The sequence below is a fragment of the Vombatus ursinus genome, unplaced genomic scaffold, assembly GCF_900497805.2.
Source record: "Vombatus ursinus unplaced genomic scaffold, bare-nosed wombat genome assembly UNPS02014852.1, whole genome shotgun sequence".
NCBI classification, from domain to species: Eukaryota; Metazoa; Chordata; class Mammalia; order Diprotodontia; family Vombatidae; genus Vombatus; species Vombatus ursinus.
In genome coordinates, this window is record NW_020954630.1 from 5,943,280 (window position 1) to 5,969,078 (window position 25,799).

At 41.2% G+C, this 25,799-nt stretch overlaps 1 protein-coding gene across 1 annotated transcript in view; it reads left to right on the plus strand.

The window, feature by feature from the left end:
- Positions 1–14,943, plus strand: part of DPP6 (dipeptidyl peptidase like 6) — a 989,665-nt gene extending 974,722 nt beyond the window's left edge. The window contains exons 22-26 of the mRNA XM_027841049.1: positions 3,762–3,885; positions 6,243–6,301; positions 8,000–8,072; positions 8,175–8,248; positions 14,686–14,943. Coding sequence (XP_027696850.1) covers positions 3,762–3,885; positions 6,243–6,301; positions 8,000–8,072; positions 8,175–8,248; positions 14,686–14,832 — 477 coding nt within the window. The 3' untranslated portion in view covers positions 14,833–14,943. The remainder of the gene's footprint in view (positions 1–3,761; positions 3,886–6,242; positions 6,302–7,999; positions 8,073–8,174; positions 8,249–14,685) is intronic.
- Positions 14,944–25,799: the final 10,856 nt, after the last annotated feature.

The following is a 25,799-nucleotide window of genomic DNA, read 5'->3' on the forward strand; positions in this document are numbered from 1 at the left end:
GGGGAAAGGAGGAAGCCAGCTACTGCTAGAAGGGTCCACCAGCTGCTTCATTACCTTGTTCCTATAAATCTACTGTTGTTTATGGTCTGGTGCCAAACAGGAAAGAAGAATAAGTAGAGTTTCCTTGTACCATATATTTTATGAACAGAGACAGTGCGCCATAATGGATGGAGGGCTGAGCTTGGTGTCAGGAAGATCTGACTTAGTAGCTCTGTAACCCTGGATAAGTTTATCCTCAAACAGCTTCCTAGGGTTTCCCTACTAATCAGGGGCAAGCAAACTACTGCCTAAGGGCCAAATCCAACTCTCTAAAAGCTCTTGTACCTCCCCTGAGATTTATTTTAAAATACAAAAATCATTCTTAGCAGCAGGCCTACAAAAGCAGGCTGGGTTTGGGTTAATTAACCATGGGTTAATTCATTATTTATCTGTCAGCTGTATTAGTTTGCTGGAGGGAGTTCCCACACAGGGAGTTTTCCAGGCAGACAAAAAACGTTCTTCAAGTATTCCTAGATTTTAGTATTTTTAATATGTAATGATTATAGTCATTTGCCAGTTGACTTGTCTGCTGTGTAAAGTAGGTAGGAGATGGAAGGAATGGATTGGAAGGAAGATTTCAATTCTTTAAATGAACCAAGGAATGGATCTCTGTCAAGCATAGCATGTGAAGAGCTTCTGCCCTGTAGGTTATCTCAGATAATTAGAGCCTTGACCTGCCTCCCCTCTGCCTGCCATGCCCCCCTACCCCAATCAGCTACAGTGTTGTAGCTGATTGTAAGAAGTCCAGAGAATGGATTATATGAAATTAAAAAGGTTTTGCACAAACAAAACCAACGCAACCAAAATTATAGGGAAAGCAGAAAACTGGGGGAGAAATTTTGTAACAAGTATCTCTGATAAAGGCCTCATTTCTCAAATATATAGAGAACTGAGTCAAATTTATAAAAGTACAAGTCATGGGACAGCTAGGTGGTTCAGTGAATAGAACACTGGCCCTGGAGTCAGGAGGACCCGAGTTCAAATCTGGCCTCAGACACACAACACTCACTAGCTGTGTGACCCTGGGCAAGTCACTTAACCCCACTGCCTAGCCAAAAAAAAAAAAAGTACAAGTCATTCCCCAGTTAATAAATGGTCAAAAGATATGAACAGGCAGTTTTCAGAAAAAGAAATCAAAATTATCTATAGCTATATGAAAAAAAATGCTCTAAATCACTATTGATCAGAGAAATACAAATTAAAATAACTCTGAGATACCACCTCACATGAGTGGCTAACATGACAAAAAAAAGAAAATGTTGGAGGGGATGTGGGAGAACTGGGACAGTAATGTACTGTTGGTGGAGTTGTGAACCTATCCAACCATTCTGGAGAGCAATTTGGAACTATGCCCAAAGGGCTATAAAATTGTGCCTACCCTTTGATCCAGCAATACCACTGCTAGTTCTGTATCCCAAAGACATCCAAAAAAAAAAGGACTTCTTTGTATAAAAATATTTATAGCAGCTCTTTATGTGGTGTCCAAGAATTGGAGATCAAAGGGATGCCCATCAATAGGGGAATGGCTAAACAAGGTGTGGTATATGATTGTAATGGAATATTATTGTGCTATAAGAAATGACAGGCAGGATGATTTCAGAAAAACCTGGAAAGACTTACATGAATTGATGCGTACTGAAGTGAACAGAACCAGGAGAATGTTGTACATAGTAACAGCAGTATTGTTCAATAAAGAACTGTGAATGACTTAACTATTCTCAGCAACACAATGATCCAAGACAATCCCAAAGGACTAATGATGAAGCTTACTATTCACCTCCAGAGAAAGAACTTATATTGATTGAATATAGATTGAAGCATGCTATTTTTCACTTTCTTTTTTTCTTTTGAGTCTTCCTGTGCAAAATGACTAATATGGAAATGCTTTATATAATTTACATAATCTGATTACCATCTCAGGGAGGAGGGAGAGATAGAATTTGGAACTTAAAACTTTAAATAAAATGTTGAAAAATTGGAAAAAATAAAACAAAACTGGGTTTCTATAAGAAATCCTGATTTGCTGTTAAATAGAAGGGAAAAAAGTCCAGAGAATGTATAGACCAGTGCAAACCATTGTTACCACGGAGAACACAGCTCAGAGAACCCGGTTCAGCAAGGTCAACTTTGAATGTGAAGGATAGAGTACTTATTTAGAAGGATTTCTTCTATGGTAAGACTCTGCATCTTATTTCATTACAAATGGGAGCACTTGAAACAAGGAATAGCTCTGGATTCCAAATTAATGTAATGTAAACATAGTAGCAGGGCCAGCCCTAAACAAAATGGTGAAGGAGGCATCTTTTTAACATTGGCACCCTTCTATTTATCATGTCCCCAGTCTCGTTCTAGTTGCCCAGTGCCCTCATGCTTCCCACTGCATCTCCAGGCGGAATTCCTGGGACCCCTTGAGATGGTGTTGAACCCAAACCTTCCCTCCCTATGCATCAGGACTTGCTTTCTTTATCATCCACAGCTTCCTACATCAAAACTGATCCATCCTACATCCCATTCTTTTGGGGTCTTCTAGGGAAATGAAATGAATCTTGACAAACCAATTTCTAGCTGAGGTGGTAATGGATGATAATTTGTGAATGTGATGACTTTCCCAGGTGATGTTTGCATCTTAACGGGAACCTGCAATAACCTAACCCAAAAGAATGAATAATCTGAGAATTTCAGGCTTTGTTATCACCAAACATTTATTGAAAAGGGGAAAAAAAGCAGAAAGGCAAGGAACACCCTAATTATAACCATAGAAGAGGAAACTGGAATGGGAATGAACAAAGAGTTTTGCTGGAAATATAAAGAGAGTGACTGAAACATTATAACACTGTATGATGAGATTCATTTGTTTGAATGTCCGTAATAGTTAATCAAATTTAATGAGTTGCATTGATTGTTAATACTAAGTTTGTAACAAATTGCTATAAAAATGAGGACCTAATCTTAGGCATGTGACTGTTTTGCTTTTATATATTTCACAGTCTTCTCTTCAGCTATCAAAATGACATACCTAAGGTAGAGGTCTGACCATGTCATTCCCCTCCTTTAAGAGATCCAGAAATCACTGGATACTTTGAGATAAAAGATAAAACTCCTCTGGGCAATTACTATCGTCCAGACTGATTTCACATTAATCCCCCCTCGCACGTTCTGTGCTTCAACCAAACTGACTTATTCACTGTTCTCCACACGGAGTCTCCACCTCCTTCCCTCCCTCCACCTCAATTCCAAGGTTCAGCTCTGGTACCACTTTCTACAAGTGACCTTTGGGGATTCTCCCACTTATCCTCCCCACTCCCTACCTGCTCTGTATTTTGTATAAATTTTGTATGTTATCTATTGACATGACGGCCCCACCCTCAGGAGAATGTAAGGTAGTTGAGGGCAGGGCCTTTTTTTATTTTTTGTATCCCCAGTGCCTAGCACATAGTAGGCATTTAATAAATATGTATGGAATTGAGTCAAAGGTAAAGCTAGCCCTGTGTAAAAACACAGGATTCAAGACCAAAGAATTGGTGAGAGAATGTGAATGTTTCTTCTGCATCACAGGGCAATTGAGTGGGAAAGTATTCCTTTGCTAATATTATAATAATAATATAATATGGTATAATAATAATTACAATGTGCTCATGCCTTAGTTACCATCATATTCTGAAACCATTTTAATTACTAACCTGTGGTCATTTATATCTTATCTTTCTTTCTTTCCACACTAGGATTATGGTGGGTACCTGAGTACTTACATTCTTCCAACAAAAGTGGAAAATCAAGGTCAAAGTCAAGGTCCAGTTTTCACCTGTGGCTGTGCTCTCTCCCCCATAACGGACTTCAAATACTATGGTAAATAGCCCTTATCACCAGGAGGAACTGGGGTGGGGGGCATGATCTCTGTCTGTGAGCAGCATTGCTTCCCACGTACACCCTCAGCTCAAATCCTTGTCTCTCCGTCATCAGTGATTCAGAGTCTATTACAAATGCAATTTGAGAGTTCCTGGAAGGCAGGTAAAATTCTGTTATAATGTACCCTGGTGGAAGAAGTGTCTCCAAAAATACCCAGCCCCTTCCTATCTTTCCAGTCTTTGCTCCTCGCTCTCAGTTAGGTGGTGCAGTAGATAGAGCATTGGTCTTAGAGTCAGGAGGACCCAAGTTCAAATCAAGTCTCAGAAAACTTAGTAGCTAGGCAAGTCACTTGACTTCTGCTTGCCTCAGTTTCCTCATCTGAAAAATGGGGAAAATAATAGCACCTAGCTCCCAGGGTTTTTGTTAGGATCAAATGAAATAATACTTGTAAAGGGCTTAGCACATTGCCTGGCTCATATTAGGTGCTATATAAATGTTAGCTAGGATGATAATGATGATGGTTATTATCTTCCTCCTAGTTTCCCTAGCTTTGTTCAAGACTCATCTCCAATCCCACCTTCTACAGGAGGTCTTTCCCAGTTCCCCCCCCCAACTCATTGCTAACATAATCCCCTCTGAGTTGTTTTCATGCTGTCTCCTCGCCTAGAATGTGAGTTCCTTGAAGGCAGAGACCATTTCTTGCTTCTGTATTCCCAGGGTATAGCACAGTGCCTAGCACAGAACAACTGTTCGCTGGCCTTCGTAACCAGAAATCCCATTTACATTTTGTAGGAGCTGGACATAAAACAGAGACAATTACTCTCTGGTGAACAAGAGTACTCAAACTTAGCTGGAGAAGGGAAGGGAGCAAGTCTTTGTACCCACACTCTCACTGCCATTCCTTTCCTTCATCATGGCCCTAGATCTCTGGAGGGCCTGCATGGGGTTGAGGTTATAGAATATACTTGGGTATTTTCTGAGGAAGGAGGAAGAAAGTTGAAAAGTTGGTTTTGGGGGGCAGAACGTGAAGTATTTGAATAATACAAGTACAGGCTGACTTTTTCTCCCTCTCCCCCATACTTTACAAAACAGCACCCAATCCTGAACTTTCCTTATGCTATTATGAACCATCTCCCAAGACATGGAATTAACTGTGTGTGAGGTATTGGTCTACATCTAATTTCTTCCACACTGCTGTCCAATTTTCCCGGCAGTTTTTGTCAAATAATACATCCTTATCCCAGTAATAATACTGTCTGTCCCCTGTGCCTAAAGTACACTTCCTTACCTCTGCCTCTTAGTATCATCCCTAGTTTCTTTCAAACTTCAGCTTAGGTGTCACCTTCTAAATAAGATCTTCCCTATTCTCACCCCACCCCAAATTACCCTGTATTTATTTTATATGTTTAAATTTTGTCTTTATAGGCCTTGTGTCTGTCACAGAATGGACACTTAATCTAGTCAATAAGCCAGGGTCTGAAAACTTACAATACCTGAATTTTTCCATTCAAAAGTATATCTTCCATTCAGATTTAATTTAAATCTTCAGTAAAATCAGAATTACTCAGAATGCACAGGGTTTTTTCCTGACACCAGGGTTGGATCTCCTACCTAGATACAGGGGGAGGGGGGGATTTGCCTGAAAAAATCCTTTTTATTTGAACCTTGTAGAAATGTTTTTAAAATATATGAATTCATTTTCCTAAATTAGTAGGACCTGATGGAGAGAAGTGACTCTTGCCTTGATGGTTAAGGAACTGGCAGTGCCTAAGGGAATCATTCTGGAAATGAATCTTCAATTGTAAAAAAAAAAAAAATTGAATTCAGCTGGAGATGGCTAGAGATAGAGTTGCATGTGTCTTGAACACCATGAACATCTCCCTGGCAATGACTTATTTAATCTTTATTTGATTCTTTTCCCTTGTGGATAATTTCATTTAACATATATTTATTAAATACTATGTGCAAAGTCTGTGCTAAGCATTGGAAATGAAAGTAATATTGTCCCAGCTCTCAGGAAAAGTCCCGTTCTAATGGAAGGACACAGTGTGGACACAGATGGGTTTAATAGGAGATAGTTTAAGGAGGGAGAAAACTTGTAACTGAAGGGATCGCAAAGGTCTTTGGGGATTAATTCAGGAATCACATTAATATGGGCCCAAGAACCAAAGTTTAACTATTTTTTAAAAATTCCAAAGTGCACATTTTACAAGCGCCACCACAGTGATGTTGCTTTATTCAAGCAAAAAGTCCACTAGATCAAGGTGAAGATCTGTTTTGGGAATGGGAATGGGTAGGGTATCTGCTTTCCAGGCTAAGGGATAGTTAACTAATGTTTGCCTCGGTTTCTTTCCAAGCTTCTGCATTTTCTGAAAGATATTTGGGCCTCCTTGGAATTGACAACAGAGCTTATGAGGTAGGTTTGGACAGAGTGATCCTCACAACAACTGCCCAGTCTGAGATATTTCCCTTCAGTACATACAGAAGGCATCATCTTTCTGTGCCCCTCCAGCTCCTCACCCTCAATTCCCTAGGGTCCCCCATTTTTTCTTTCAGGTACCTAGTGACCTTATTGCCTCTCCCATGAGCCTTTGCATTCCATTGCAGAATAAGAGCTAGGTTTGTCTCCTGCTAAAGGGAATCCAAAAAAGCATTAAAGAAATGCACCCTTTCTTCTTTGCCAGGTGAAAGAAGACAGGGAGAGTATGGAATATTGCATATGCTATTAGATGTAGTTGATATGTTGGTTTTGCTGAACTATTTTTCTCTTTAACTTTTGTTATAAAGGATGGTTCTCTGAATAAGGGAACAGGAGGTTCCCTTGGAAATGGAAATGAAGGTGATGTAAAAGCATAGGATCGATCATTTTTTTTTTGAAAAATAAAATAAAGGGGACTGCTAATATCACTAGGCTTATAAGCCTGGTGTTTTGGCACAGGGATCTGTCCTAAGTCAGTCCCCTGAAATCGTATTACCTAAGAATCTTCCTAATAGTGCATTTGGATTCAACAAAAAAAGCTATTTCCTGCCTCTCTGGTTAGTGTCCTAGTGAAGCATCAGTTGCTATGAAAGGCTGGGGTGGCACGATAGAACACGCCCTCGGCCAGGAATCAAGAGACCTAGGTTCTAGTCCCAGCTCCATCCCTTACAAGCCTTATGACCTTGGACAAGACCCCACTTCCACGAACCTCAGTTTCATCCTCTCCTTCCCAGGCTGTTGTGAGACTCGATGGAAATCCTGTATATAAAAGAGCTTTGTCAACTGTAAAAGTAAAACAAATAGAAGGGATGGGGAGGCCCCATGGAAGAGTGCTGGGCTAAAGTCAGGAAGACTCGGACTTAGATCGCAGCTCTACCACTTGACTTAGCTGGGTCACCTCAGGAGAGTCCCCTGACTGTTCTGTTCCCAAGATCCCACATCTGGACAATCATAGGGCTGGACTGTATGACCGATCACTCCCAGCTCTGGAATAGCTGGTAACCTACTTTCTTAAACTATTTTCAGGTTAAGATACCTGGATCAGGGCAGCCTGTTACAGGGTGGGAGTTTCCTAATTATCAACCACAGGGGCACAAGTTTGTACCTGAATCGTTAAACCCACCTCCCAGACATGGAACCAGCTAGTGTTCATTGGCTGAAATGGTGGCACTTCGTAGTAAGGGAGAGCAGGAACTTTTTATTCTTTTTGGTCTGGTGAGCAAAGGCAAGAGTCAGCAAAGGGAAGCTCTGAATCATGGGATGCTTCCACTAGAGCCCGTCTTCTAGAGATGCTGCAGGTTTCATACAGGGAGTTCTAAAAGTCTTAGTGCAGTTTTGAGCTTTGATAGCTTAACGACTTTGAGGACATCTTGTATATGCATTCAAAAAAAAAAAAACAAACCACTTTGTTCCTCATGTTAAAAATGACTAACTAGGGGCAGCTAGATGGTGCAGTGGGTAAAGCTCTAGCTTTGGAGTCAGGAGGACCTGAGTTCAAATCTGGCCTCAGACACTTGACACTTACTAGCTGTGTGACCCTGGGCAAGTCACTTAATCCCGATTGTCTCACCAAAATAAATAAATAAATAAATAAAAATTATTAAACTCACATCCTTGGTCTGTGCTTCCTTCCAGATGACCAGATTAGCCCATCGAGTGTCATCCCTGGAAGAACAGCAGTTCTTGATCATCCATGCAACTGCCGATGGTAAGTAACCTGAGCAATGATTGCACCATTTACCTGGGAATAAGTTCGGTTTTAATGGTGATTGTGGCTTCTGATACACACTTCCTTTTTTCCCCCCTGCAGAAAAAATCCATTTCCAACATACAGCAGAGCTCATTGCACATCTAATTAGAGGAAAGGCTAATTACAGCTTGCAGGTATGGTATATGTGAACAGACCTGTTTTTCTCATTTAGAAAACATAATTGTGTTATTGCACCCCAACTGGGCTCAGTCTCCTCCCCGCCTTCACTCGTGCTGGCTAGCTGGGTCCCCGGAGGGCAGCTAACGATTTCTTCCCTTGGCATCCCAGGGACAACCTGAGGGGTGGAAGACTCTATTACTATATCACTCACAAGCCCCCCAGCAGGTATGCTCCCCCTTGAGTACAGCCAGCCAGATTCAATTACCTTTACAAAGGGTATTTTCTATAATGGCATACTAAAAATAGCCAGAACAAAAGCACCACCTCTCACACACACACATGTACAAGGTCACTGGGGAGAAGGATCCCAAATGTGGAAAGCACATGTGGCCAAAGGGTGTAACTCAAGCCCCTGGTTATAAGAAGGCCTCCTTTACCTTTATGGAGTCCTCACCATGATCTCCTCTGCTGCATGTAGCTCTCATCAGAGGTCTGAATGATGATGCCGTTATAAAGCCCTGAAGTCACCTGTCCTCTTGCCTCTCAACCCCAGACTCTGCCCTGGGCCACTGCTACTATCCCAGATGGGAAGTCTAAGACTTCTGACTCTTCCCCCCACACACAATGATTCCCTCTGAAGCACTCAAATGTTGTACCATTAGACTGCTCTGTTGTCATAATGCCAGATTCCACCAGGTGTAACTTATTCCCTTTCATCAACCACACAGACGTCCCAATGGGGTGTCATTTGCTTTCACTGATTTATTGGTTGAAATATGGGACACCCTTGGGAAAATGTTGTGTGCAGAAAACATGGATTTTTACTATCAGTTCTCATTTCTGCAAAACACAACTGTGTTTGTGTATGTATTTCTGTCACAGAGTTGAAAGGAACTTTAGAAGTCACCTAATTCATTCCCTTCCTTTTACAGATGAGAGGACTAAACCCTAGGGGGGTTTAGTGACTTGCCAAAGGTAGTAAGCATCAGAGATAGAATCTCAGCCCAGACCCAGTGCTTCCCTGTACCTGTTAAATGCATGTGACTCAGGTATGACAGGTAAACAGTTCCAAATAAGCATCCAGGTGCTGTATTAGCACCCACAGAATCTCAGAGTTGGAAGGGACTTCAGTCTTCTAATTCAGTCATTGAATCCAATGCATATTTGAACGGAAATATTTCTTACAATATCCCTAACAGGGAATTCTGTAGCCTCAGCTTGAAGGCTTCTAGTGAGGAGTAATTGACTTCTTCCTACCTCAGTCTGTTCCAGTTTTGGACAGCTCCAATTCTGTGGAGGTCATAGAAAGACTTGCTTAGGTGATGCCCCCTAAAGCAGCCTTCCCAGGTTTCCTCAGTTCTCAGCCCTCTCCCCAGGAACCACAAAAAAAGTTATCTTGTATTTACTTCCAAGTGTGTATGCCCTATGAATGACTAGAGAGCAGAGACTCTTTAGTTTTTGTCTTTGTATATATTATCAGCACCTAGCATAGTGCTTTGCATGAGGTAAGTACTTAATACATGCTTACTAATTTGAATTAGATTTACCCTTTCTGCTCATGGTGGGGGAGGGGAGGGGAGGGAATGTACCAGATGAATCATGAATAAAGACGTCCTGTACCACTGACCCCATAATGAACAGGATAGATCAATATCAAAACAGTGACCACTATAGGTTGAGCTATTCTATGGAAGGGGTGAGAGCAATTGGGACTTTGTTTTAGTGGCCCATAGGATAAAACTTTACTCACTTATATTTTATCAAATTTAGATTGAGGGGAGGAGGAGCTGAGGTCTAGGCACCCTAGGATTTCTGAGTAGGGTCAGTCAGTCAATAAACATTTATTAAAGACCTATCATATGCTAGCTAGGCACTGTACTAAGCATTGTGGATACAAAAAGAGGTAAAAGACATCCCCTGCCCTTGAGGAGTTCACAGTCAATTGTGGGAGACAATAATCAAACAAATACCTACAAAAGACCTATAGATACAAGATAAGCAAGAGTTCATTCGAAGAGGAAAGGCATTAGAATTAAGAGGGGTTGGAAAACACTTCCTGAAGAAGAAGGTATTTTAGTTGGGACTTAAAGGAAGCCGGGATATGGCTATGCAGAGGGAGGGCATTCCAGGCATGGGAGACAGCCAGAGAAAATGCCCAGAGCCAAGAGATGGAATGTCTTGGAGGAACAGCCAGGAGGACAGTGTCACTGGATTGAAGAGTACATGGTGGGGAGTAAAATGTAAGAAGACTGGAAAGGTAGGAGGGGGCTAGGTTATGAAGGGCTTTGAATGCCAAACAGAAGATTTTTTATTTGATGCAATAGAGAGCCATTAGAATTCATGGTGTAGGAATGCCTATTGCGTATTCTGGAAGCAAAGCCATCTACTTTACCTTAATCTGCTTTCCTGAGCCCCAGTCTCACATCTCCATTTTTCTGCCGAATCTTTCCACCAAGATGTTCTGCCAGGGTATCAAATTCTACACATCCACATCCTAATCCAAGATCATCTCCCTCCTAAAAAACACTTTGCCAGTTTCTATAAATGGTACCCTGAACAACTAGCTCAGTCACCCCAACTTCCCTTACCTTTCATGTCCAATCTGTCACTAATTCCTATTGATTATCCAACTAGGACATTTCACATCTCTCTCTTCTCCTGTTCCGTCTTCTCTTTTTGCTTCTGCACTCACATTGCCTCCATGTTACCATCTTTTGCCTAGACAGCTATAATCATCTGGCCAAAAAAATTTTCCTCTTTGGGTCACCTTGGCTTTGGTTCTGTCCAGTCTAAGTTCAACCTGCCTTTCCAGACTTATCTCATACTACTCTTTTTCATATATTCTTTTTTTTCTTTTTTTTTTTATATGAGGCAATTGGGGTTAAGTGACTTGCCTAGGATCACACAGTTAGTAAGTAACAAGTGTCTGGTATGAGACCGGATTTGAACTCTGGTCCTCCTAACTCCAGGGCCGGTGTGCTATCCACTGCACCACCTAACTGCCCTTTTTTCATATATTCTTCATTCCAGCCAAACAGAACTCATCATGATCTGCCATTGTCCCCTCCCCCTTTCCTGTTTTGATGCCATTGCTCACATCCTGTCCATGCCTATTTATTGTACCCCTTCTGCCAGTGCCACCCTCCACTAAACTAGAAAGTATCTTTTCCTCCTCTCATTTTTTCCACAGCACTTTTTTTGTACTACTCCTTGAGGTCAGGAACTATTTAATATTTGTCTTTGTACCCCCGGCACTAGGTGAGTGCCTGGGTGAGTGTCTGCTGCTTAATAAACACTTGTTGATTGTTTAAAAAATATTTATGTATGATGAGGAACTGGCCAGTGAGGGCCCAGTAACTAGGATTATGTTCACTATGATCTACCCATGGCATGTCCACATAGAGGCTTAGTGAGCCTGCGTCCAGAAGGATTTAGAGCATGTGCAAGTATCTTAATGGTTTACTGCTTAGTGATGAATAGACCTTTAATTGGATGCTGAGTCAGAACTAATTAGCCATACAAAAGATTCGAACAGATGACATCACTTTCTCTACCCTGGTAGCTTTCCAGTAAAAAGGAAAAAGAAATGCTATGAGTCTCCAGGTCATAAGAGGTTCACGGCCATGTGGCAGCATAGGTGGAGAGATAAGGGAGCCCCAGCAGCACCTGCTGCTACCTTCACCTCCTCTCCCCTAAGCCACTATGACTGGGTACACATGGGTACCACCTTTGTTGAATGTGTTCTTTCTTGATCTTAGGCAAATGTGCATCAGACACAGAAATGGAACAGGCCAGGTTACTACCTTGTATTCAAGGCCAGTGGTGATCTGGGTGGGGAAAGGTAGTGGTAGCAGCAGCAGATGTTTCTGCAGCTGCCTTATGTTCCCCCTCAGGCCACCATAAGATCATGAAACTCCCCTCACCAGGAAGCTCATAGCATTTCTTCTTCTTCCTCACTAAAAAAGCAGCCAAGAAGAGGTTGGGCAAGCCTTTTGGAGGTACACTCAGTTCTATCTTAACAATCAGTTTAAGGTCTTCCATTACTATGCAGTAAGCCAAAAGGATAAGATATCTGTCCATGCTCTGAATCAGAGAGGGGAAGGGCCCCTCCAGCACTCATTTTCAGAAGCAGGCTCAACAAGCCTCCATGTGGATGGGCATACTGCATTAGCCCAAGTTGCCTAGTGTCCCCATTATCCGTGTATATGTCATACACACATACACATGTATGTGTATAGATATAAGGGATATAGATAGATATAAGGTGTGTGTGTGTGTATATATATACACACACAATCCAATCAGGGCAAGATTTATCTTTTATTTCATTTTTTATATCTCCAGTATCTATCACATATTATATTAAGCCCCCCATGTTAGTGGGGGGGTTTAATAGTATTTGATGGGTTGGATTCAATTTCTGTAAATATAAATGAAACAGTACAGCTGATAGGTCACCATTTGATCTAAATTTTGGCCACTAGACTAGGAATTGGGTTTAAATGCTTAGTAACTTGACTCACTTACTACGTGACCTTGGGCAAATCCCTTTACATCTATTGGATTTAAGTTCCCTCAACAGTAGAAGAAAGGAGTTGGACTGGATCAGCTCTTTCAGGACTAAATCCTATCATCTCAAGAACTGATAAGGTTTTGTTTTGTATTTTTAAGTTTCTGGCTCTTAGTTTTCTTTTAGCAATGATATGATTGGACAAATAATGATTAAGGATTGATAGTCTTCATTAGACAGCCTTAATACACTAAAAAAGGTGATAATAAATCAGCTTAGATTTACTCTTTTATTCCCAAGATCTGACTCTTTGGTTTAAGATCATTCTTTAATTTAAACTCATCAAGGACAACTAAGGACTCTCCTACCAGCTTCCAACACTTCTTGGGTACTAACTCCCTGTTGGTGATATTCTTTAACTTTCTAGCCCAAAGGTAATTCTCCTTATCAAAGGATACAGATGCTGAGGACTCAAGCAGCTTTATCTTCTCACCATTATCATTGCACCATCTACCCCCATCAGCAAATCTTTGATATTCCTCTTTTTCCCAATATAGCTTTTATAAAAAAATCCTTTTTTTTTTGGTACTTTTTCTTCACCTGCCTCAGCAACATCTAATGTTTAGCATTCCTGACACCTTTTTTTTTTTCATGGCCATGACATGCTTTTATAGTCAACATCTCTTACCTGTCCTTGTTTTCATCATTGAATACTAGTTTGGAAGTCACATAATTTGGCCTTTATCCCAGTTCTCACTACATTTTTATTGACCTTAGGCAAGTCACTTAACTTCAGTAGACCTCAGTTTCTCCGTCTGTAAAATTATAGAAAGATAAACCCAGTTATCTTTACTGTGCCTTACAGTTCCAAATTCTATGCTTTTGTAACAAATATAAACTGAATAGTAATGATTTCATTCAACAAAGTTGTTCAGTAAATGTATTGCTTCAACTGAGTCACGTAGACAGAATCACTCCCAGAGAGGCAATGTAGAAAAATAGAGACAGTTGAAAGACAACATGCCTTTGAGCTCTGGCTTTGACACTTAAGAGCTGTTTGATCTTGAGACATTCACAGTCCTCTAAGTCTCACTTTCTTCCTCTACAAAATAGAAGTCATAACAATTGTACTAACCTCCCTCTTATATTCATTCCTAAAGTTTTAAGGAAACATGGCATTCTATTAAATAGGAATAGGGACTAGACTTGGAAGGACATTAGGATAGTTAACTCCCAACTGAGAAAACTTCTACCAATGCAGATCAGCACCCTCTCTGCAACTTACAATCTCAGAAAGTTGCCACGGGCACGTAGAGTTTGTGATTTGGTTAAATGAGAGTTATTTTGCCTAAGTACTATTGACTGATCATAGAAGTAGAACTGGAGAGGACCTCAGAGGCCAACTGACCTAATGCCCTCAATTGACAGATGAGGAAATTGAAGCCCAAAGAGGTTAAGTCCAAGGTCAGATGGATGGTGTCAGAGGTGGGATTTTTAATCCAAACCCTCCAGCAGTGCCCTATCCACAGAGAGCTCATCTGAACTAAGAAAGCTGCATGGAAGAAGTGGGTCTTTCATTTACATAATTATAATAATAAAAGCTAGCATTTATACAGTACTTTAAGATTTGAAAAGTGCTTTACAAATGTCTCATTTTATTTCTCACAACACTGGGATGTAGGGAATCTTCTTATGCCCATTTTATAGATGAAGAAACCAAGGCAGTCCTAGATGAAGTGACCTGCCCAGGGCCAGAGAGTTAGTAAGTTTCTGAAGCTGAAATTTGAACTCAGATCTTCCTGATGTCAGGTGTAGCATTCTATCCACAGCACCACCTGTTTATGTGGCGTCAAAGGCACTGTCTTATGGGGCCCCTTCAAGGAAATGTTGAGTTTCTCATGGTAATTGTGCCTCACATTCTCTCCCTGCCTCCCTTTACAGATCTACCCAGATGAAAGCCATTACCTTCACAGCTCCTCCCTGGAGCAACACCTCTACCAATCCATCATCAACTTCTTTGTGGAGTGTTTCAGGATTCAGGACAAACTGCCCACAGTCACAATGAAAGAAGAAGAGGAGGAGGACTAAGTGTGCCCCCACCGAGCACAAAAGTGGTTCTTTCTATCTAACAATATGCAACTGCGAAGTGTCCTCCCTCCCGCCCCCTCCCCTTGCCATTCCCCCAGGGGAGGAGCTGGGGAAAGAAATGTTATGTTAGCATGTGTGTCACAGAACTGAAGGCTGCCTTCCTGCTCTGTCTCAGCAGCAAGCTCCTTCCCAGGAAGACGGACATCACGCATGACGGATCCGACAGAGACTGCTGTCTGGAACAAATATAGCTTCAAGGCATCACCTTCTCTCGGCCACAGAGTGACTGCTGGATTAAGTGCCCCGCCCCCCCCCCCCCCCCCCCCTACCGCAAGGAAGAGTGCTTATGGATCAATGGTAGGAAAGGCCCGCCTTGAGGACTTCAAGATCACTGGCCAGATCACTGGCCCTTTAAACCCAAGCTATCCAGCACTGAAGCCCACCTCCTGCATTGGAGCGCCATTGTCAGCAGCATCACATTGTGTCCGATGAAACTGTCATGGAAATTTAAAAAAAAAAAAAACAACCAACAACAAAGATTATAGCACAATTATTTTAAAGGTATTTTAAAGATTCCCATATTTGCTTGCTCCTTGCCATCATTAGAAGATTCAGTGTTACTACCAGGCTGCTTTGAAGAAGACAGACTCTGGACTGTACAAAGTATCGTCGTAGTTATGCTAATGTTTAACCTTATGTAATTAATTAGTATTTTTATATAGTTTTTATTTGAAGCTCTGTTGTCATGGAGTTCTTTGAGTTTGCTTTGCTTTTTATCTCTGTACATCTGCAGGCTTTCACCTTGTTCGGAAACACCTAAACTAACTACTTTGTCTTTAAGGTCGTGAGTCAGACACATTGTGGAGCCTTTTCCGAAAGCTGAGGGACGGAAGACACCCCGCGCACGTTCGTTTGCAAGAGGCTGCTTTCCCACAGAGCTTGATTTAGGTTTGGGTTTAGATTTGCCACTGTCCATTTCCATTCCATTCCAGGAACTAAAACCGTCAAGTCCCATTTCTCCCTAAGTGGTCTCGTCTGTCAGTATCACATTTGGTAAAAATGACAGGGCTCTGTTCCCATCCTCTCCAGTCTTATTAAGTATGCTCAAGTCACAGTAACCCTTGCAGAAGACAAACCTGAAGAGAAAAAACAAATGTGTAAGAACATGTCAGAATTGGACGTCATTTCCTGGGAATTATTCTGTTGCCCTCCCCTTTGAGTGGTAAGGTTGATGTTGCTCTCTACGTTAGCCTTGTAAGATATACTCTGACCAAATGTACAGCCAATATCCATAGTGTATATTTCATTTTGTTGTATATAAAGGAATGTATGTCAGTCATTCGTGGAGTCTCCCTGCCCTACTCAGCCCCCTGGCGATATTAATCTTGTGTTCAGCGTGCATGCTAACACTCTTTGGCTGATCTGAACTCTTTAGAAATGCTAGTTGGAAATATATCAATTCCTGTCATTTCCTTTCTCACGTGTTGACAGCCTGAATGTCAGTACCAATTTCTTTGGCTTGCAGTTGTCCTGTGGGTGACCTCGACATCTGACAGCAGTGAAGACATATCCATGATGCTTTTCAGTGGTTGGGGATTTCAGTTTCACCTTTAAGCTTTGGCTGTCAGCTGTAGTTAGGTCAACTTGGAAGACCTTCATGGGATTTTCTGTTCGTTTTTTATTTTTGTTTTTTGTTTTCTAAACAAAGGAAGGTGACACGCACCACCATTTTGTGAAGAGATCAACCCACTGACAAACAGGACCAATCAGAATGCTATGTGTTCATGCTTTTGCTACTCCAATGGGCTCGACTGTCAGCAAAGCCAACCTGATCTGGAAGGGGAACCTGGCTCTGGCCATGAGATGTGGTAGGAGAGAAGTTAGGACGTGGCATGGTAGTGTTTGTTCATCCATGGAATAAAACATTATTTTACCACTCGGATTGCTATTTTCTTGTTTACCACCATCATCTCAGTTGGGAAAAGAGTGAGTGTTTCAAGGGGTTTCTTAAGGTGATTATTGAAACACAAGTCGGTATATTACAATAGAAAGAGCTGGAGGTCTGGAGTCAGAGGCCCTGAGTTCAAATACTATCTCTAAACTTTCTACCAATGTAACCTTGGGTAAGGCCTCCTAAAGCATAAGTGACTTAGACTAGATTGCCTCAGTGACTGCTGGATTATAGCACCTAGATCACATATTTATTCTAAAAGCCCTAATGGGCATTCAGCTTAGAAAAAAGAAATCCTGACTAGTAGAATTGATAACTGGACGTTTGTGTTAAATAGGATTAGGATAGCATACATCATATTTATTCAAACACTCCTTTCCCCAGTAGCATAGGCACCATCTGTTCCCCATCTTTCCTAAAGCAAAACAATAATAACTAACATTTATATATTTAACATTTACAAAGCTTTTTACATATATTACATCAGTGGAGCCCCATAAAAACACCATGGGGTAAGTACAATAGATCTTATCACCCCCATTTTACAGATAAGGAAAGTGAGGCTCTGAGATTAAGTATTTTGTCCCTGATCACATAGTTAATGTGTCAGATTTGGAATCTATTCCCAATTCTTTCCAACTGCAAATCCGGCATCCTCCACCACAGATACTTCAAGAAAAAATAGCTTTGAGCTACAGCATGGGGAGTTCAGACTAGCACCAAGTATAAAGACCTTCCCAATACTGAGGATGAAATTCTTTGTCAAAGGAGACTATGCAATCTCTCAATTCCATCCAACAATCATTTATTAAATGCTGATCCAGTGGTCCCTGAGGCTAAGGGAAATTAAGTTCCTTAGCTAAGCAAAAACAGCTAGTAAAATGGTGGAACTAGTTCTCAAACCCACATCTCCCAATTTTGCCTAGCACACCTTGTTTTATACCCCTTGCCAAGTAGAATTTTCTTGATTATCCTCAAAAAGAGAATTTTTCCCACATTTTCCACTATGGCTCTTTGTATTTGGCAAATTATTTAGTCAATGAGTTGGAAAATGGTAGACTAATACCACCAATAAAAAAATTGGATAGTTTAGCCTCCAGAAAGAGTTAAGATGGAGGAAGGAATCCATGGACCCATCAGAACCTAGAAGAAACAAACTCCTTGGCAAAGGAAGGCCAGATCTCTTCTCTTTGTCTCCAGAGTGGGGAGTGGTGCCAGGCTCTGAATTTCATACACACTTTTCCTCTGCCAGGAGAAGCTCTTTTAACGTCCCAACTTCAGGAGCATTTGTGGCCCTTTTTTTACTCACCCTGTGACCTGAGATTAACTGAATTTTGAAACAGAGCAATGAGGTCAGCATAATGAAAGAAGATAAGAAGAGGATCCATCTCCTGACTGTCCCTTTGCAAAAGTAAAGGAATACACACCCTCCCCTCCTTTTACAATGCCTACTACCTTCCTTCAAAATATAGTTCAGGTGCCAACCTTTCTCATGAAGTCTTCCCTGATCCTTCTTGATCCTTTTTGTCTTCCTTTTCTGCCCGCATCATTTACTAATACTCTCTACCTCTTGAAATGACTTGGTATAGTACTCACTGATTTGGGCATGTATCATATCCCTCTAGTAAAAGGTAAGCAATGGGGCAACTAGGTGGTGCAGTGGATAGAGCACTGGCCTGAAGGCAGGAGGACCTGAATTCAAATCTGGCCTCAGATCAAGCACTTGACACTTAGTAACTGTGTGACTCTGGGCAAGTCACTTAACCCCAACTGCCTAAAAAAAAAAAAAAGGTAAGCAACTTGAGGACAGAGACTGTTTTCATTTGGTCTTTGTATCCCCAGTTCCTAGTACAGTGCCTTGCACATAGTGGGCACTTTACAATAATAATAGCTAGAATTTATATAGCAATTTAAGGTTTGCAAGTCTTTACGTACCTTATCTCATTTGAATTTCAAAGCAACCCTGGAAGGTAGGTAGCCTTATTTTACATATGAGGAAACTGAGGCAGAAAGAGGTTTGCATAAGGTCACACAACTACTAGGTGTCTGAAGCAGGATTCCAACTCAGTTCTTCCTGACTTCAAGTCTAGTAAATAATACTTATTGGAAGCTTAGATATAGAGAAAGAGTAAACAAGTTGTTAGGACCATACAGCTACAGCACCTGCTTGTAACTTCACACTGAGAATGGCGTCATTTAAAGCAGCTGAGGCTTTATGCAGCAATACTCACAGACAGCATAATGGAGTCATCACACCATGAAGTTCCAGTGCTGAGCTTACCCACTTTCCAATTCAATAAACAATAAGCGACCACTATATGCTACATATAGGGCTAAGCAGTGGGGATATACAGAAAAATATCAACAACTTCTGTATTCAAATCGATTACATTCTATTCACGTACTGAAGATAGGGAGCCCAGTGAACAGAGCACTGGACCTGGAGTCAGGAAGACTTGAGTTCCAATCCAGCCATATGACCTGGAGAAAGCACTTGACCTCTATGTGCCTCAGTTTCCTAAGATGAGGACAGCAATAGCACCTACATCCCAGAGTTTTTGTGAGGACAAAACAAAGTAATACTTATAAAGCAGTTTGCAAACCTTAGAGCACTATATAAATGTTAACTGTTATTGTTAACAGCATCAGCATCATTACTATTTACACTAAGGGGAGACTGATTCAATATTACTCAGCTTTCCATCAAGGCAGATGGCAACACTACAAATGCTTATATATATGTATATGCATATGTATATATGTATACATACATACATATATATATATATATATATATATATATATATATATGAAATTCTAACTCCTCCCTCGTTCACAAGGGTGTTCCTATTCTAAAAACAGAAAAATTACAGTAAATATACAGGTTGCCAGTTTTGGTGATCAGTACATTTACAGTTTGGATTACGAACAGATAAGAATCTCTTAATATGCTCCCTCTAGCCTGAACCGGCTTCAACTAGGTGTTCTATCAACTATCTCCTATAGTTGATAGTTCTATCACCTATCAACTATAGGTGCCTGGAGTGCCAGGGCCTATTTATATGAATGGCCATTTCAGAACCAAAAGATCGGTCAGATAGGCAAATTGACAGAAACATCCCCAAGTGCATGTTAGTACAAGCTAATGAACATTTATACAACAGAAATAGCCAGTTTGTGGTACCAATCTGGTTATTTCTATTGTATATTGGGCCTATACAAATATACAAATACCTGTACAAGATGCTCACTCAAAAATTTGCTAGGTTTTCAGTTTTTCCGCAGTGCTGTCCTTTATATGTAGAGCTGATATACTTGGCCTACATCAGCTGGGATTGTCAGGATTTGGTAGAATGAGGAAGGATGAAAGAAACACCATCCTATCCCTTTTTTCCCCTGACTTTGAGCTGTTTTTCCAGTTATGGATATGGGGTTGCACTGATCTGTTCCTGCTCCTTTAACCAATCTTCCTCATAACCAAAGATGTACATTTGCAAATTTTAACAGTCAGTAATGCAGTCTGAGGCCATGGATCAGAGAAAAGTCATCAGATCCAACTAGATATTGAATCTAAGACTTGGGACCAAACTCATGGCCTAGGCCTCCATAACACAGTGCACCAATCAGCTGTGCTAACTATCAACTCACTACCTAACAACACTCATGAGTTTCTGCCATCAGCCACCATTTCATGAGAACCTTCAAGCTGCCTAGCCCTCTCTTGGACAGGATAGGGTTAAGCTATGTGGCAGTCCATGAATGAACAGCTGTAGCTTAGAGAGGAGGGCCTGGTCATCATTTCCATTTTAATTAAAATTCTTGCTTGCCTGCAGCCTCATTTCTTATAGGCATGGCCTATTTTCTTCGCACTGAGCCGCTGGGCCTGGACTAATTTCAACACCTGGCCTAAGCAGCTCTCACATGCTACCTGCCACGGGAATTCTGGGAGATGCACCACCTGAACCTCAAAGGCTGCTTATGAAGAAATGATTTGGATTTTGTCTCAGGTTTGTAACACAGGCCTCTGTTCCATTGCAATGAGGCAGCAAACAAGAATCAAGAGAGAAGCTGTTAGGCTGAAAGATGGGAAAATCAAAACTAATGGGCTTGCCCTGTAAACCAGAAAGACCACAATTACTGTCAGGAGAAAGCAGCAGCAATATGTTAGAAGCTCTTACAAATCGATAAGGAGAATAAAATTGGCTCAAGCAATAGCTGAGAGCCTCTACTTAAGAATAATGATGCTGCAATACATTGGCACGGTTCTTCATATTTTTTGAAATGTAGTCACATACCTTAGTTTGAGTCTCACAACACCCCTGGGAAGGGGGTTATGTTGGGAATTACTGTTTCCATTATGTAGATGAAGAAGTTGACTCGGATGATTTGTCCAAGGTCCTGAAGTTGGGTAGTGGTAGACAGAACTAGAAGCTAGATCTCCTGATTACCAAGTCAGGATTCATTCTATTGTAAATTTCATTGATAGCAAAGTCCATCATCTCTAGCGGTATTTTGTTGCATTCCCCAAAATGATAATAGACATAACATCAACAATAACAATTAGTATTTATACAGTGCTTTAAGGTTTGCAAAATGCTTTATAAACATTATCTGATTTTGTCCTCACAACACCTCTGGGAGGTAGCTGTTTTTATTTGTATCACTCCCCATTTTACAGATGAGAAAACTGAGGCAGAAAGAGGTCACAGAGCTGGTGAGTGTCTGAGGGTGTATTTGAACTCAGGTTTCTCTGGTTCTAGGTGTAGCACCCTATTCCACCACTCTACCTAGGTACCTACAGTAGACTACATTTGTGTAAGCCTGTAAGGTTTACAAAGTTCTTTTCCTCACAACAACCCTGTGAGGTATTTAGAACAAGTGTGATCATCCCCCATGTAGGAAATAAGAAACCGCAAGTTTAGCAGGCATGCAGTTGATGATTTACCAGTATTTATTTACAAATTAGCAAGGGTCAGATCCTTCCTTCTAACTTCAAGTCCAATATTCTTCCCACTATGCCACACTGACAGGCCACAGAGAGCCTTAAGTGACCACAACTGACAGCTAATGATTGACAATTACTCACATGCCCTTGTAAGCTCTTTGTGGAAAGGGGTCATGGCTTCTCCATCCTGTGATTCTCTTCATGGTGCATGGTCCAAACCCAGTGCAGGCTCAATCAATGCCATTAATTAACTGTTGTCAATCAAGCATCGACTTCATGAGTAAGGATATGGGTAGGGATGGATCTAAGTTAATGAAATAGGAGCTCAGGGAAGAAAATCCATTGCTGCAAACTTGCTGAATACCTACTATGTACCACATTATCATATGAGGTAATATTTTGAGTGATACAAAATGTCCCTGCTTTCAAGGATCTTACAGCTTAGTTGGGGAGACAAGGTATCTATACAGCATTATCATTTTCGACAACATATATCGAAAGTCTATACACCATCAGGCACAATTAAAGACAAACAAAGGATTCTCTAATTAAGTACTCAGCTGTAAGATATTTAAGTCCTGTACAAGATCAAAGAAGGCTGGAATTGTTTGGGAAGGTTCCACTGAAGAAGGTGGAACTTGGATTTGGATTCTGAAGGATGAGTAGCATTTGGATAGGAAAAAGAGAGGCATAATAGGTATGGGAACAACATGAGGAAAGAATTAGAAACAGGCATGAGTATAGTGTATTCATGGCACTCTGAGGAGAGCAAACTGAGTAGAGAGAAGAAATGATAAAAACTAGAGAGTATCCAGAAGTGGGTGGCTAGGCTTACAGTTGCCCTGAAACAATCTCACATGAGGAGGAGCTAAAGGAACTAGCCATGTCGACTCTGGATAAGAGAAGATTTCCAGGAAGGCATAAGCACTGTCTTCATCTATTGAAAGGGATGTCATGTGGAAGATCAGATTCTTGCTTCTAGGAGGCAGAATGCAGGCCAACTGGTGATAGTCCTGTTGGGGATTCATATGGAGTTTTCAGGCCCAGGACTTTTTTTTAAAAACACATTAGCTGCTTTCTAGCCACATCCTGTCCATTCTGTACTTGTGCACTAGATTTTCTGAACCTCAATGTAGGACTTTACATTTATGTCCATTTAATTTTAGCTATAGTGCAGCTAAGTGGCACAGTGGATAGAGTGCTGGGCCTGGAATGAGGAAGGCTCATTTTCCCAAGTTCAAATCCAGTCTCAGATATGTATTAGCTGTGGGACCCTGAGAAAGTCACTTAAACCTGTTTGCCTCCGTTTCCTCATCTGTAAAATGAGTTGGAGAAGGAAATGGCAAACCGCTCCAGTATCTTGGCCAAGAAAACCCCAAATGGGATAACAGAGAGTAGAACACAACTGAAATGACTGAACAAAAAATTGTATCTATAAGATTTTTTAAAATTCCACATAATTTAAAAAGATTTAACCAATTATTCCCACCTGCTCAGCTCTTTGGGAATCCTGATTCTGTCATCCAATGCACTCTAATTATCCTTTCCAGGTATCCCTAAATTTTCTAAGTGTACTGCCTCTATCTTCATCTAAGTCACCGACAAAACTATTAAACAGGCCAGGACCATGGCCAGAACTCTGTGGCACTTCACTACAGAGTTTCATTTTGAATTAGATTGCACAGCTCTTCAAGGGGCAGGCACCCTGTCTTACACTTTTCTTGCAATGTCCAAGGCTTTTAACACTGCTAAGTACATAATAGGCACTTAACTGGTTCATTTATTAGCTAATAGAGGACACCAAGGCCCCTATAATTGGGTACGAGATAAATGCTGAATAAGAAATGTATCCTACAGGAGGTGGTGGGTGGTATTGTGCCTCCCCTACAGTGTGCTTTGCATTTTCAGAAAAACCCTAGGATTCCTTTGAAGAGCAAAAGTCTTCACTGTTAGAAAAACCAACCCCAAAGGCCTAACTCCATCCACCAATGTGGAAGTATGGTCCATCTATGACACTGAAAAACTGCAGGGGAAAGAACAAATTAAAAACCATGAGGAAAGAGCAAATTAGAAATATTGGGGACCAAGGCGTAAGCAAATTTTATTAAGTTTCATAATAGACAGTGGGCCTGCTTGGGGATACAATGGGAATAAAATGCAATGAACAGTGTATCCGAGTAAGTGAGACTGTGGAGGGAATAAGACTCACACTGGGCTCACTGCACTGGATCATGCATAATTCATCAGACTTCATAAATATCAAAACACTCCACGGCTGTTGGTACTTCAGTGCAAATCCTGCAAATATTCTTTCAATTATTCAGTCCCAGGCTCAGGGAGCCAGTCAACTGCATCAAAGTTAGATTTTTATAAAGTATCAATTACTGCAGAGTTTTGGAGCTGAGATTTTCTGGACCCAGAGGAGCCTAGGAGAGAAGGATGATCCAGTAGAATGGAAATTTCTCACTCTCTAGCTCTTTCCATTTCATTCCTCCTCTTTTTTCTTCCCCCTTTCCTATCTTTTTTTCCTCTTTCTCTCTCCTCTCTGTCTTTCCCCTTCTTACCTCTCAACCTATTTCTCCCCATATTTCCCACTTGTCTCTCCGGTCTTACATTCTCTCTTCTCTTTCCTATTTTCTCCCATTCTCCTTCTGTTTTCACATTTTTTGGATATCTTTCTGTTTCTTTAACTCTCCCTCCCCTCCTCCATCCAGTGCCTTCTCTCTTTATCTCTGCATCTAACATTTGTAAATATTCTTTTTATGAGACCCCAACCCCAGCTATCAGGAGATGCTGAAATATGTTGCCCCAGGTCTCCAAAATCAGATCTTGGCCATCCTTACAGGCTGACCTCCCTCCTCCTCAGCTAACTCAGGCAAACAAGAAGTGGACCCAGCCTTTCTCCTAACCATGATAAGAATAAGTCTCCATGCTCATTCTCCTCCAGCACAAAGGAGATTTAGGAGGAACAAGTTAACTATTTTTTATTTAATCCCCATCTATCACACCTACCCAGTAGGGTGAAATAAACTAAAGGTGCCACCAAAAAAAAAAAACCAACAACAACAACAAAAAAAAAACTCCAATCCTGCCAAACCACTAGAGAGAATCTTCATTTGTTGGCCACTTCTCCCCCTTTCTATCCTCTCCTTAAAAAGTACACAAAATTCAAGGTAACCCATGAATAGCTGGGCAAAAACCAGAGATATTCCCTAAACACATAGTAACCCATCACTTCCCTGAATCCAGGTTCCCTAAAGACAAGTGCTCATGACTTTTTTACTGTCCTCAGACATCAATCTATCCATTGAGCACCTACAATATGCCAAGCACTGTGTTAGGCACTGTGGCAAAGGGCTTCCTTTTGGCACTGAGAGTCCCCTCTCCCATCATGAAGTCCTTACCAAGATCTCATTAGGTGTATCTCTCTGCTAGTTGGGCAACCCAGCTGTACTGAGGGTCTATGCCTCTACTGAATCCATAGCTAGTACTTCTCTCCATCACAAAGGGTCACTATCCTTGAAGCTGTCTTCCTTTGGTGACTATTACTCCATGTCCCATTTGTCTTCAGTGTCTCTCTGCTCCTAATACAAATGCTACCGTCAGCCACTTCTTCTCCAATGGACATCTCAACTTCCATTGACATCTGACTACCAATGGGACTTCTGATTGGATCCCCCAAGCTCACAAGGTCCTCAGGGCATGCCCACATGGAGGTTGTTGCTTGGTCATCTATTGAGGAAAGTACAAACACAAAAGAAACGAGGGGCCATTTTCTTATAGCCACCATGGGCAAAAGGAAGACTGAGCAGCCATGTTCCCGGTATCTGGCTCTCTCAGGACACAGCTCATAGTGTCCTCCTTTACTTAAAACCACAAAGGAAAGAAAGTGGCAAAGGGGTAGGTCACTCCTCATATTAACCTACTGAGTTCCAACGTAGCAACCCCCGAGTCATCAGTTCATACAGTTCAACTGCTGAGTAGAAGACTTTTCACCATCACAATGTATAAGCACCTCAATTACATATAGCCAGAAGCAGGCTACTACCCCCAAGTTTCTACATAGTCGCT